This window comes from Perognathus longimembris, chromosome 10, assembly GCF_023159225.1.
Source record: "Perognathus longimembris pacificus isolate PPM17 chromosome 10, ASM2315922v1, whole genome shotgun sequence".
Classification (NCBI taxonomy): Eukaryota; Metazoa; Chordata; class Mammalia; order Rodentia; family Heteromyidae; genus Perognathus; species Perognathus longimembris.
The window spans coordinates 24,144,239-24,159,376 of record NC_063170.1 but is presented as its reverse complement, the minus strand read 5'-3'; the positions used below and the strand labels follow the sequence as shown (position 1 = coordinate 24,159,376).

Here is a 15,138-nt window from a genome sequence, read left to right as displayed (position 1 = left end):
TCTCAGATGAACACACGTGTGACAGACACAAACACAGACACACAGACACACAGACATATAGATTTTTGTCTTTTTGTTGGCACACTGACCATCCTGTCCAGAAGGTGCTTTCCCTTTTTCAATCAAAAACAAAAACTGAAGGAAGGATGGCCTTGTTATTAGTTGTCAAACCTTTATTATGGGAAATTTCTAATCTATAACAAGTAAACAGAAGGCACTATTTACTTTTGCTTCCCCTTGGGGACCTATCACAGTGTTTTGCATATTGCAGAAGAAAATGTAAGTAATTATGGCCTTAGGCAAATGAGCTGTCTGTCTGTGTATCTAAATCCACTTTTCTAAATCTACTTTTCCTGGATGCTTGAGCTTCTCCACAGTAACACACACAACCTAGACCCCTGTAAATCATATCCTCACAGGTGAAGTCTGGACACCAGCCTTAAACCTCAGGGGAAGCACTTCTACTTGAGATCAGTTCAGTGAAGTTAACTCTATCTGAGAGAATAGGGAAGAAACGCTTACATAAGTAATACTTTCTAAGAGAATTCAGTCTGGTTGCCTATCTGTCTGACACATTTCTTATAAATGTGCAATATTTGATGGATATACTTACACATGGAGCTTCTGATTTGTGTCAAAATTTTAGGTTTTTTAGTCAAGTGTTGGGGGCTCATGCTTGGAATCCTACCTAGCTATTCAGGAGGCTGAGTTTTGAGGATTGAAGCCAGCCTGCGCTGGCTATGAGCGTCTATGAGAGTGTTATCTCTAAATCATTAGTAAAAACCCAGAAGTGGAGAATTCTCAAGCAGTAAAGCCCCAGTCTTGACTGGATAAGCCAAGCAAGAGTGTAAGGTCCTGAGTTCAAGCTCTAGCACTGGCAAACACACACACACATACACACACATTTAAATAACAAATCATCTTCCCCTTTTCCAAACCTCAGCCTCAGACTCCTAAATCTACTATTTTAGATAGTTTTAAACTTGTGCTTATTTTGCTCATTCATTTTTGTTCTCTCTCTCTCTCTGTGTATGTGTGTTTGTGTGTATGTGTGTGTATATACAGAGAAATTCTTAAAGTGAACCAGCAATCTAGAGTGATAGATTACATGTCCATGCTGTGTCATATGCAATTAACTCAAATTGACTGTACACTGCATTATTCTGTTAGTGCATGGAAGATCAATAAATATGGGGAAAATCCACCCCAGCTCTCCACTTTCCCATCCGATTCTAGTAGGTCTGAGACGGATCATGCTTCTGTGATGTGTACGCCAGGGCTAAGGCAGGCAGGTGGTACACAGACACCATTCAAACTTGGCCTATTCAGTCCCAACTCCTCTAACGCTCCATTCATGCATAGCAAAACACCATCTGGTCCTATTTTGCCTCCAGCAATCACAGCTGACCAAAAACGATAATAACAGCTGTTGCAAAACAAAAGCCAAACAAAGGGGGTAGGGGGGTGGGGTGGGGGAGGAAAGGTTAGATTGAAGTCCAGTGCTGAAAAATGCTCCATGAAGTGAGAAATGGGAAAGAAACCATTCAGATGTTGAAAGCCCGCTGAATGGACATGCAGGGGACTCCTACTTCAACTTGAGATATTAATCCATCTGTCTAGAAAGCCTTCAAACCTCCGTCAGGTGGAAATATATGGCAGAAATTATGCTGTACAAAGGCATTTAAGCTTTTGTTTTTTGAGTCAGGAACTAATGACCCCATGTCAGCTAAAAATAAAAACGTATGTTCTTGTATCATATGGCAGTACAGGTTAATGCAGAAAAGGGACATGTGTAGCTAGACTAATGAAATAATGTCCCCACAGTAGGGGGAGAGACAAGACGTGTGTGTGTGTGTGTGTGTGTGTGTGTGTGTGTGTGTGTGTGTGTGTGTGTGATGTGAAATGGAGGTGGGTGAGGGGGAGAACCCTGTTAATGTCTACTTAAGAGGCCTACACCAATCAGACTCTATCTTTCATTATCCTGAACAAAAGTAAGTATACCAAGAATTACTTCAGTCTCAAGACTAGAAACCAGTCACATGTATAAATTAAGCTACTAAGTGATTCATAATATGCTCTTTTGTGAATTCTAAGAAAAACAGTTTAGTGACAAGGCTGAGGAGGTTCTTTTTCATGATTCAGCCCTCTTCACATTTTAAATATACAGTTTTTTTCTTTTTTGTTTTTTTCCTGGTGATCAATTTTGTTCAACCAGAGTCATTAAACTATCTTTTTTGTTTTTGCTAGAATTGACGGTCAGTGGCATAGCAGCATTTAATCAAATGTGATGAAAACCTAGGATTTATAAAAATCATTTAATAGACGTTACAACACCTGCCTCTAACTGCAAACAGTTGAAAACAGACTTCATTTGCAATTAAGTCTTATCACTAGTGACATTTTTTTCCCAAGCAATACTTCATGGGTTTTTCAAAATGACAGTTACAGAACTAATACACAATTACTGTCACATGTAGTTTAGCAATTAAGTTTGAAGACATTTGTCTAAAGATTTCACAACAGAATATAAAATGGCTCTTATTGTTATATAATGTTAAGTTTCAATTCACAGGAAATCTTTTACCATCAGAAACTTGGCTTCTGATGGATCTGATGTGAGCAGATCATTTCTGTGTGGAATACAAGCATTTCTTGTAGATGTGATTAGGCCTCTTTGTAGGACTGCTTGAACACTGATATCTGTCAACTAATACATCTTATGAAAAGCTTCAATTTAGACATAAATTTTTCTACAGCAAGAAATCTATAAATTTATAATTAGAATTTCTTGCTGTTCAATATTTGTACATAATACAGAGTATGAGAGGATTATGAAATATTGAAAGCTGAATTCATTATTCATAACCCACAACAGACAGTAAATAATTCTTTGAAATACAACAACTTTGAGGAATCCATATTCTATTATTTTTGAATGTCTTGTACACAGTAGCTACAGACAGCACCCTGCACACCCTTCATTCTTTCTAGATTACCATTCTAGTCAGGGTTGACACTTGCTGTTTTTAATTTTCATTTTATCATAAGCAGTTTAAGACTGTTGCCAGTGGTAATTTGCAATTTTTATCAAGACCTCTTCATTATAGCTTCTGACAGGACAGATGCTGTAATTAATCATTCAAGACAACTGGGATTCTGGTCACACGGCTCTCAAAAAGAAACCACTATAGAGCAAAAAAAAAAAAAAGGGAAAATGGGCTCTGAAGTAATTATTTTGGCATTAAAATTAGGATTTATCATTTGATTTAAGAGCAATATGATGAAAGTTCTAGACTCACATGGAAGATAATTGCTTTTGTTCCCTGCATTTACCTTTAATTTATATGGTAACAAAAAGACAGTTATAAAAATATTTCCCAGTTTTGTTTTAAAGGCCCTGTTTTTTTTGGTTGCTGTTGTTTGTTTTCTGCCAGTACTAAGGCTTGAACTCAAGGCCTTTGCCTCTTACTTGGCTTTTTCACTGAAGGCCTTAACATTGAACTACACTTCTACTTCTAGCTTTTTTGTGGTTAACTGGAGGTAAGAGTCATAGGCATTTGCTGCTCAAGCTGCCTTTGAACTTCAATCCCCAAATCTCAGCCTCCTGAGCAGCTAGAATTACAAGTGTGAGCCACTAGTGCCTGGTAGGACCCTGGTTTTTAAAATCCAAAATTGCTGCCATTTCCAAATGGAAATGCAAGGTGACGCTTGGGCTCAAACAAAAGGTGTCATGTGCCATATTCCCCCATCTTAAGGCATATTCAAGGAACCAAAGTGAAATTTGACATACCATTTTATTTGAAAAGGGAACATTTTTCCTTGCTGTTGCATCAAAATACAGTCCACAGTTTTTACTGAAATGTGTTTATTCTATAGCAAGATAAAAGCATTTTGTTTTAGTTAAGCAAAATACAAACAACTTAATCGCCGCTATCATCCGTAACTCATAAAAAAGTATAAAACAGCATAAAAACACAATAAGCAACATAGCAATGGATGGTTTATGTCACCAGTGTTTACGTTAAAGCCTCGTTTAGGAAAACTTTACAACACATTATATGAAAACTTACAACTTGGAAATAAAATATTTACATTGATTATTCAGATGTAAGTGTGCCTTTTAAATATTCTACCGGTATTACATCATAATAAAAACTCTTGCATTTTTTTCTTTTTAAATCTTAACTTTTGAAATAACTGTCTTCATTTAAGTGCATTTCCCTTTTAAAAATACAGTGGTTTTTTTTTTTAATTATTTTTTCCCGAACCTTGTCACTCCAAACACGGAATATAGGATTCACATTTCTTTTCCTCTAATTGCAATGAATGTCTGTGCTAGCAATGGTCCTTAGATATGGTTTCAATATATACTGTGGCTTGATTTGGAGAAAGTCATGGATAAAAAGTGGAAATCAGTCAATAATTGAATCTAATCACTTCCATGTATTATTATTATTTTTCTTTCTGGAGAGATTTAGGGAAAAAAATAAGAGCTTTGGCAAAAGTCTGTGATTTAACATTATCTTTTTTCATGACAAAAAATGCCATCAACTATTCACATCATACAAATGTTTGTATGAAACGATCTTCCTATCTCAGGTAGTTACAACTGTGCTTTTTAATTAATTTAATTTTGAGGGCTGCGGAAGTTCCAATAGCCTGCAAGTGTGGTTGACTCACTGGTGGAAGAATAAGGCCATTCTCTATGACTCAGGGCAGTTTGTAGTCATCAGTATAGCCGGGGATTCATTAAACAGTTTGATTCACATACTGTAGGTAAAGCCTGAATAAATAAAAAAAAAAAAGGCATCACATAAAAAGAGCACAGCTTTCCTTGTTTCCACGAAGTGATTTTAATAGCCATCTACAAGGTGTCACCAGCTACACTGCAGTCTTCTTGCCTATCTAATAGACACTGGAGCAGACGGCTGGGCCTGTTACACATTCCTGCATAGCCGGCCCAGCTTCACAACTGTCAGCCCTGGCTGCCTTCCCTGCTTCCCCTGCCACTCTCCTCCACGCTGCACATCCTGGCCACGTGCACCTGTCCTCTTCAGAAAATACTGACCTGTGGCAATACTTGAGTCTGTGTCTGAGACTGGATTTGCGACTGGTGTTGCTGAGAGGCTGGCTGGGGGCTGGCGAGGGCAGGGATGGGGGACGTGAGCTGCGAGGTGACGGGGGAGTGCTGCCGGGGAGAAGGCTGAGGCTGGTGCTGCATGTGCTGCAGCTGCTGTAGCTGGAGATGCAGCTGCTGCTGGCTGAGCTGCTGCTGGAGGTGCTGCTGCTGTTGCAGGTGCTGTTGCATGTGGTGCTGGAAATGCTGCTGCTGCAGCTGCTGCTGGATTTGCTGCTGCATCTGGTGCTGTTGCAGCTGCTGCTGCTGCATCTGTTGCAGCTGCTGGGTTTGTACCGAAGGGCTCACCTGGGTGGAGGCTGCTGAGCCCACCATGGGCGTCCCCATGTTGCTTATCAGCGGAGCCCCAACGTTCGAGGGCATGTTGGCGGCAATGGTGACCGAGGTGACAATCTGGCTCATGGGGAGTCTCATGGTTAAGGGCTTTGGAGCAATGGACCTGGGGATGGACTGCGGGAGAGTCTGCGGGGAGGCGGACACGGTGCTGTGCTGAGACAGCGGAGGGTTCAGGAGGAGAGAAGATGTCAGGTTGGTTGATGCCAGGGTCTGCTGCACAGAACGGATGGTCTGGGCTTCTGCTGACTCTGCGGCAGCCTGCGGGCATGGCAGGGGAGGGGTGAAGAAAGTTCCAGAATGTTAGAATCGATGTGAATTTAACATTCTAAGCAGTAGAGGTCGACTTGAGCCATCACCACTACTACTCACATCCCCTGTCTCCAAGGGCGGTGACAGTTTAGCTCTTCCCAGAAGCAGTCAGATTACCTCTGTCCTTGAACCTGGGTTGCCACCAGAATGACACAAAAGCCAAATAGTGTCTGGCAACAAGCTGAGGCCTCACGGGACTGTGCACCTTCGCACTCGCTCTTGCCAAGGCTGCCACCCTGTGCTAAGGACAGACATGTGGCCCAGCTGTGCCTCTCAAGAGCCAGGCCTGCTGCCAGACTGCCAACTCCCTGCATGCAAAGGACGGAGGCCTCCTCTCCTACAGTCCGCAAGCTGACCCCAGAGGGAAGAGCAGAGCTGGGACCGAAGACCCAGCCAGCTACTGACACGCTTGACATGCTTGCTCATCTCTCTAAGTCACGAGACTTTGTGCTACTATTGGGCAAAGATAGCCAATACACATATGAAAGAGCAGTAATTCCTCAGTGGTTAGGCCCATACTAACCACACAACCAAGGCAGCATTTATTGGAGGGAAATGGGTATGGACTGTTTGAGTCCAAACCCACTGGGATCTGAGGAAAGTTAATTCACCCTCTAGTCTTCGGTTTTCTTACCTGTAACATGGTATTAGTACTGTCCTTGAGCGAGGGTTCTAAGAACTAAATTAACTCATGTGTTAAACATTTAGAACAGTGCCTGGCCCTTAGAAAACACTTAGCATATGTTAGCTATTTTCATTAATTAACAACTACTACCACCACGAAGCTACTGGTAATAGAAAACATCACAAAACCCTATGTTCACATAATTATTTATAACTGTGCTCACTCAGGTATAAGAAAAACATAATTGGATTCCTCAGAGATACTAAGCTGAAGTACTTTACTATTTTAGAAATGTTTTAGGTTTTCCAACTGTTTTCAAAGATCCCTAGAATTTATCAAGAGAGCTTTGGGTCAGGGGTAGGGAGGAGGAGATGGATTCCAACCCTCATGCCAAGAACCTGTTATATGAATCCCAGCAAATCTAGGCTCAGTGTGGAAAGAAATTATCAGTTCCATGTTGTGCTAAAACAACATGATTACTTCTGCAAAAAACAAATCTCTTTATAGATGCAACAGTGATTAGAACATTTCACCTTAAAGACTACTCTTTCACTTTTCACAAAATCAGATTTGCTTTAGGAGGGAATTAGAGACAGTGGGAGTACCTTAGAAGCATAGACTAGGCCTTAAACGGCTTCGATATTTACTTAGGGTTTTCGTAACAGATTTGAAAATCTTGCTACTGGAAGAAACCTAAACATGACTCTATATGGGGGCTAACCAATGTATGCAAAGTCTCCCTTTCTATGGGCTTCACTGTCCCTGCAATGCAGGGCCTCCACAGACAGCTCAGTGTACTACATATGCCCGTGGGGTGGGGGTGGGGGCTGCTTAGGTCTACAAGTCCTGTTTTACTATCTTAGGATAATGAAATTCCCACACACACTCAAAATTATCTCCAAGATCATCATCTGACCATAAAACAAAATACAGCCTTGTGCATATAAATATGTATGTAAGTCTTACATGCTTTTCTATTTAAAAGCTACAAAGCTCGTCTTAAGGAAGAACCCACAAGGGAAGGCTATATTTTGACACTCCTCATTGTGCCTTAAGGTACCACTTTAATGGGAAATGGGGATGGGCAAGTGGTGGGGGATTTCCTCCCTCTTGCCATGTTTACTTCTGTACATTTATTTAGTAGTAAGCATCTACTTGTTCTATGAAGACTGAAAGTGACCACAGAAGTCACATCTTAAGGGAGGGAGCCCCAGGATCTATACATCCCTGCACATCTCAGCAGAAGTTACACAAGCATATGAGGCAACCTTAGAATTTCTTCTCACATGGAGTTGAGAGCTTAAGTCCTGTAATTTCACCTTCTGGGTAAAGAGATCAGAATTGCATAAATTATATAATTATGTGAATTTTATGATATTTTGTATGAGTAGTATGATCCCACAAATCATAATCCTTATGTTTAAGTTCTAAAATCAAACATCCTCAATGTTCTTCTCCCAGATTCTTTTAATTATTCCAATAGGTTTGACATTCCATCTTTGCCATTATAGAAGCAACATTCTCATAAGTTGCAACAAGCTGAAATAGTCTATTTTGGAGCTGAGGATTCTGGTGATGGCCCAGGACCTTGTGCATGCTAAGATGCTAAGCATGCACACTACCACCAAGCTGTACCCTCAGCCAATTTCTTCAGCTGTGGTCTAATGTACAATTCAATGCTGCATCCAGTGAGACCACAGTCTTAGCAGCTACTGCAAACTTTGGACTCCTCAAGGGACATTGCAGTTGCCTCCTAAGTCTCTGACTATAAACTACATCCTTTCAAACAGCACTGATTTTTCCCAGAACAGTATTTTAGATTTATTCTTTTTTAAATTTTCTTCTATTGGGAGTTTTAGGGTCACTGACACCCACTGAGAAATATTTCTAATTTCTGATTCTAGCCACAAGGTATCAGTTTTGAGTAATCCCCTCTAACTCAGTCACAGACTTGATGAGCCTAACAGTGGTTGCTATTTCCATTTGAGACAGTAGTTCTTTGTGCAAATCCAGGTATGGCCATTTATTCTCGTTCTAATGCATACAGATCACCTACACCTGCTTTTGAGTGAATGAATGAACACACAATCCACTTAGAAGTTCATGCACAGGTACTCCATTCACTGCACTCCATCTGATTAATCACCAACAATCCCTTTGTTCTCTAATTACATATTATAATCCCTGTAGCTCACACAATTTGCCCCATGCAAATAAGTTCAAGACCAGTGTAGTTTTCTAAGAGGTATCTTCCACAGTCTCAGGACAAACCCAATGATTTTAACCTGATGATTTTATCTATTTCCAATGAAGTGGTACATATCCTGAGAGCTATAAATGAAGTCATGGGATTCTGAGCAGCTATATATAAGAAATAGGTCAGGCCAGATACCTGGTGGCTCCTGCCTATACTCCTAACCTACTCAGGAGGCTGAGATCTGAGAATCAAGGTTCGAAGCCAGGTCAAGCAGAATCATCTGTGAAAGTCCTATCTCCCAGCAAAAGATTGGAAGTGGAAGCATGGCTAAAGTGGAGCACCAGCCATGAGTGAAAAGGCCCAGAGAAATCCTGAATTCAAGCCTAGTTCTGGAAGAAGGGAGAGACAGAAAAAAAGGAGCAGAACATGTTGATGTGGTTCAAAACCCAGTTATATTCACGATGACAACTACAAAATGGCATTTAAACCTTCTACTTCTAACTACCCTTCCTAAACACTACTTCTAACTACCCTTTAGGCAAAAGACAAGGTTAATTAATTGCTAAAATAACAGAAGAGCTTGAGTCTGGGTGTAGCCCAGTGCTGGAGCACTTGGCTAGCATCACCAGGCCTAACTTTGATCCCAGCACTGAAAAATTAAATAAATAAGTAGCATAATATCTCACAGTCCTTTTGAATCAAGGTAACAATTATCCAGAGAGGCATTTGCTTTAGGGGTATTAGCATGTTTTTAATACAGCAGACTACTGTATATTCCATGCATAATGCAGATACACTTCATCTGAGTACTTAGAGCATCATTTTACCTTAAATAATGATGAGATTTATTCATATGATGTGAAACAGCTTGATCAAAAATGTACCATTACCTATTATAATAATATAACCACTGGAGAGACAGATGTGGGATAATGCCTGACAAACCTATCTCCTGTTTTTTTTGGTTTTGTTTTTTAATTTTCTTTGAAGACAAGGTCTTATTAGGTAGGCCAGGGTGGGTTCAAACTCATCATCTTTCTGCTTCAGCCTCCAAAAGACTGAGATTATAGGTGTGAGTCACCAGTCTGCAACCTCCAGGTTTTATCTATCTATATCTGTCTGCCTACCTGCCTTCCTGTCTGTCTACCCAATTATCTGTAAGTCACTGTACAAAGATGTTTCAATTCAACATGTCAGTTTATAAGTAAGTATGACACATCTTGGCCAATGTCCAGGTTTTAAATAGAGAGCACTGACACAGATTCCAATCCCTGAGTCCCCAAGAAACCCAGTAAGAGATGTTTGGCTACATAGCTCCAACTACATCTATACAGATCTGTGTGACTCTTTTAGAGACAACTTAGATTCTGAGGCTTAAATGAACTCCTATGGTTTGTGTCACCATCATCCAGGGAATCTCTAATGGAAACAAATTTAAGTTGTTTGGGAAGCTCTTTCATCAGCTCTTAGGGGAGCTGTGTTTAGTTTCCAGCACTCACAGGCTACTTTCCACACGGCGCATTGGTTTACCTTAGAAACGAGGCTGGCCCTGTACGCAGCCAGGGCCTTCAGGTATTCTTTTTTGGCAGCTTCCGTTTTCCTTTTATATACCTGTTAAAAGACCACAATTAGTACCACCTTCAGCCTATAAATTCTCAGCTATAAAAACTGCTGCACAGATGAGGCCATATAAATACAACTCACTGAGAAAGTTGATCCCCCTGGCTTTGATTTTTAAATGTTACACACACACACACACACACACACACACACACACACACACACACACACACACCAACCACTAGCACAGAAGCAGAATTTGAGTGTTTACTTGAAAGCAATAGCTGATGGCCTCATACTAATGCAGTAAATAAAGGAGCAAGAATAATCTTTGTTGCCCACAGCTCCAATTCTGGGAAAGGATAGCTGTCTCCACCAACGTCATCTTCCTCTTACATATATTCCTAAACTATCATATCAGTGCCCTGGAGACAAATTACCACAATTGGTAGAGTGTGAAGCCCAAAGAGAAAGAAAGCATGAAGGCCTTTCAACCTGGGTGTTTGTGTTCTTTTGAGACAAACAGGAATACAAAATAATAAAAAAGGGGAAGATTTCCACTTGTGAGACCCACAAATTACATAATGTATTCCCAGTACATTAAACATGATTTGGGCTCCTTAAATGGCAGAGTTGGAGCCAAGTGAAACTGTCTTTTTCTCCAGAATATGGCAGTTCAAGGTCCCAGTTTGCTAGTTTCTTAGCATTCCATCCTGGCAGTCTGCTGTACATTTAATAAGTGTAAGAAAAGCCAACAGGAAAATTCCATAGTTTCACCACCCCACTGAAACATGCTTCCAAAGCAAGTTCCTGATTGATCAAGAAAATTCAAGGGTTTTCCACTCTTCTATCTTGCAACAATTATTCTATATTACCGTGAATAAGGGGCTATTCTTTTGTGGATCTAGTAAAAGTTAAGTCTTATTAATGGTAATTGAAGTTTCATGAGAGAAGCACAAGAGGGCCAGCCCCCAAAGAACCTGTTTTGTCCTCTCTCTCTCCCTTCCTCTCTCTCTCTCTCCCTTCATTTGTGTGGAGGAGTTTGGAGGGGAAGAAGAGACTAGGCCCCTCAGGAAGTTATCTCCCACCAGCATGGATAATCTCTGAATATCTCTCACACTGCCAAGCTTTAAAATGAACCTGGAATAAAATTTCAAATGCCCAGTGACAATAATGAGGCATGCAGAGGCAGCTTCAAAGTTTGGAAACCCACTAGCAAAGCGCAAGGGTTCAGAAAGATGATCAATGGAAAAGCAAGCGGGATGGACCTAATCCCTTTGTAGGACCCTTTTTGAACAAAGGGGGGAAAAATTCCACATTATTTAAAATGAAAAAGATTATCATCAAAAAGTTTATGCTTGCAGGCTACTGCCAGGATTTCTTCCAACCCTCCTGTGAATGGGTTCTGAACATGTGTCTTTACACGGACTGAGAAATCGATATAGAGATTCGTTTGGATTTATTTGCATGTGTGTTTTAATTCCATAGCTTATACAAAGCTTTCCAGAGAAGAAGTCATCGTAATAGAGGAGGATATCCCAGAAAAGTATAAGGGCTACTCCTGTTATTTTTAAATATACAGCCACAATATTCTTTGTCTCACCTGCTTCTGTTCTTCTCCAAGGCTATCCCACATAGATGCTACGATTTTTGAGACCTCACCAAAGGTTGCATTGGGATTCTGGCCTTTAATTGCAGCCTGTGTATCTCTGAAAAACAGGGCATATGCTGATACTGGCTTCTGTGGCTCATTGGGATCTTTCTTTTTCTTTTTCTTTGGAGTCTTGGGCTTCTTGCCAGAATCTGGAGCCGTTCTTTTCTCTCCGATGGCCTGCAAAGCAGGAAGAAAATTCACTGCCTGGAATTTACTTGTAAGGGAATGCAGCAAGACTTGCTCCGACCCATGACTGCTCTTTGAAGGCTTTGTTAACCATGAATCACCACCAAAAGCCAGGGAGGAGCAAATTTGCTTGAAGTTAACTGGACAGCAGAGATTAGCATTTATAACACTGATTAATGAGACCTGGAAGTATCTTCAATACATTCAAAACTTAGGCTCTAAATGGCAATTATGAGTAATGAAAAACGTGCATACACAAGGAAAATATGTTATATTTACAGGTTAGAAACAAAATCAAATATTGAGAATATTGATCACACCCAGATATTTTAAATGAGTGTGGGTTTTATTGAGTATTATGCCTGTGTGTTATGAATAATTTCTTTTTAAGGATGACTTTCTTTCTTTTATGAGAATGTTACCTTGCTAATGAATTTCTGAAAACTCAATTCAAAATTAGCTATAATCGCCGCACTTGCACAGTAAAAGAAAGGTCATTGTTATTTTCTAAAATAAGAACTTTCTTAACAGAATGAGAGACATAAAAATGTCTCTACCTGGAGAATAGAAATTGATTCTTTTCATGAAATTAAAAATCTATGAAAGAACAAGAGTCAATAATAAAAAATCACCAACACTAACAAGAAGACAAATCAGAATCTGTTTTCCTGGATATGCCCACAAGACCGCTTCCATGGAGTACACATACTCACAATGTGTACCCCGAAATCACAAAGATAAATATAGCAAGGCATAAAACCCCACATTTATATCTTTCTAGTAGCCTTACCCACTTATCAGAAAAACAAGGAAATGTTTTATCAACTTTCTTTTTTCTCCTCCAGATTATAATATGACCATACTGAAGAGAATTTTGAAGTTAATTTCATGAAGAATCCTGAAGTGTTTGGTAAAATCTGTCTTAAATGCCATACTTTAATCCAGGCACCAATGGTTCATGCCTATAAAATCCTAGCGACACAGGAGACTGAGCCTTAGAGGACTGAGATTCAAAGCAAGCCTGGGAAGAAAAGACTGGGAGACAATGGAGTCTCCTGTTAACTAGTGAAATGCTGGGCTGGTAGAGTGGCTCACATGGTTGAGAGCCAGAAATATGCAAGAAATCCAAATTCAAGACCCTGAATTCAAGCCCTGGGACACACACACACACACACACACACACACACACACACACACAGCCAAACCTGGGTAAGATCAAGGGAGACATATTCAAGATACTGATAGAACAGACTGGCTTTGAATCCAAATCAAATATTCCTAGATAGTATTATGTTCCAAATGAAACTCATTTGAAACTTAATCCAACTGTTAAAATTCTTAGGGAGGAAACTAAGAAGTAACTCTTTTTGGAAAGTTTTAAACCATCAAATCATTAAGAAACCATTGGCTGCCCAATAGATTTGCATTTCTTGAAGGCTAAGACCACCCACACCTGGTGCAAGTGGATTAAATGTGTTGAGATGTACCTCACCTCTCCGTCAAAAGGACAGTTTTTGTAACACACTCAAAGTAATTCTGTAGATCCCAAAGTCTTTTTTATTAAGTTATCAGAGTAAATGGAACTTGCTTAACTCCACTTAATGTATCTGAGGTTGCAAGAGAATTGGATATTTTTCAGTCACAACTTAAATTGGAACCAAGTTTTCTTTCGATGAAAAACACACACACAAACACACATTTTTCTAATTGAGCCACACAACTATATTATTTTCCTGGAAGAGAACTTGGCACTGTTATTGTTAATAGTACCCTGACCAGTGCATTTCCCGTGCAACTTTTCTCCAGTGAAGGGAGCTGAAAGTTTAATTCTTTGTAAGTCAGCTTTCAAATACCAATAGCTTTTGATGCCAATCTTGGGAAACTATGACTTGCCCTAACCACCAGGGCTGTTTATTAAGAATAAATCAGAATCAAAGGATCCTATGGTTTAAACAAAAGCTCAGGATTAACTCTCCTAAAAAAAACCTCTGTGTGGTTGATTTTAAGAGGTTGGGAAAGCTGTAGAAATAACATTACCCCCAAAAAAGACATAATTAATGTTTGTTTTAATTTCCTTCTGAAGTTGTTTAAAAGTTAACAAACTAGATTCCCTGTCGCCACGTAAGATTTCAACCTTCAGTTAAAATGGAGTCCTGGAGAAGGGCACTCCTTAGTAAGATGTGACATTTCAGTTTGATTCAAAGTAAGTAGGATCCATTGGGGGGAGCGTGGCAAATGGGATCCATTTGAATGAATGCCCAGTGGCCAGTTGCTACCTGGCTGTCCATTATTTCTCACCTACTACAAGGAAGTTCTGTAGGTATGACCAGCTCTATGCATGACCAACTAGCTACACATGTTCCAACCCCAGGGTTGGAGGAGGGGTACTCAAGTGATGCTTCAAGACCAAACTCTCCACTTGAAATCCCTTTGGCTTCTGCAGCCCCTTTGATTTCTAACATCCCTCCCCTGTTCCTCATAACTCTCTCAGTCTCTCTACAAAGAGTTAGGGCATGGACTTGTTGCTTACACTCTTAATGAATCCCTGTTTCCTTTATGTTTCCACATTTATGTGCTAATAGTCCCCAATGTGTAGTTCCATTTCCAAAGAACTGAACTCTGAACACAAATAAAAGCACCTAAATTCAACCAGTATGTGTCAAACTCATCCTCTCTATGGGGAGGGGAATCATTTCTATCTTTCCAGTGAGATCCTATTACTGATATCCAACGTATCACATTACTGATAACTCAAGCCAACCTATCTCTTTTTCAAAGTCTAGCATAATCTCTCTCTCTCTCTCTCTCTCTCTCTCTCTCTCTCTCTCTCTCTCTCTCATTAATCTGGTACTTCCTACTTACTCCTTCCTGATAATAGAAAACATAACAAAAGGGTCTTCTAATGGATTTCCTTTTCTCTGGTCCCTCCCTTTGTAATGTATTCTACATAAAGCCAAGTTTGTCTTTCTAAAGCATCAATTTGCTTATGCCTTCCATCTGTGCAAATAATTAATCAGCTCTCAACTACCAACAGAAGAAAGGCCACGAAATTTAGGTCATTTTTTTCCCTTCTATTTCTTTCCTCCCTCATATCAAGCTTCATGACAAGTCATAAATTGACATGCACTTTCCAT

The 15,138-nt window shown here is 40.0% G+C and overlaps 1 protein-coding gene across 4 annotated transcripts in view; it reads right to left on the bottom strand.

Moving 5' to 3' along the window:
- Positions 1-4,455: 4,455 nt before the first annotated feature.
- Positions 4,456-15,138, bottom strand: part of Tox3 (TOX high mobility group box family member 3) — a 115,456-nt gene continuing 104,773 nt past the window's right edge. For 2 of the 4 annotated variants that reach the window (XM_048355617.1, XM_048355618.1), the window contains exons 5-8: positions 11,768-11,995; positions 10,135-10,215; positions 5,069-5,731; positions 4,456-4,783 (exon numbers count right to left, since the gene is read on the bottom strand). In XM_048355617.1, coding sequence (XP_048211574.1) covers positions 4,730-4,783; positions 5,069-5,731; positions 10,135-10,215; positions 11,768-11,995 — 1,026 coding nt within the window. In that variant the 3' untranslated portion in view covers positions 4,456-4,729. Of the gene's footprint in view, positions 5,732-10,134; positions 10,216-11,767; positions 11,996-15,138 lie in introns of all 4 variants that reach the window. The other 2 variants (XM_048355619.1, XM_048355620.1) reach the window with 1 other exon arrangement.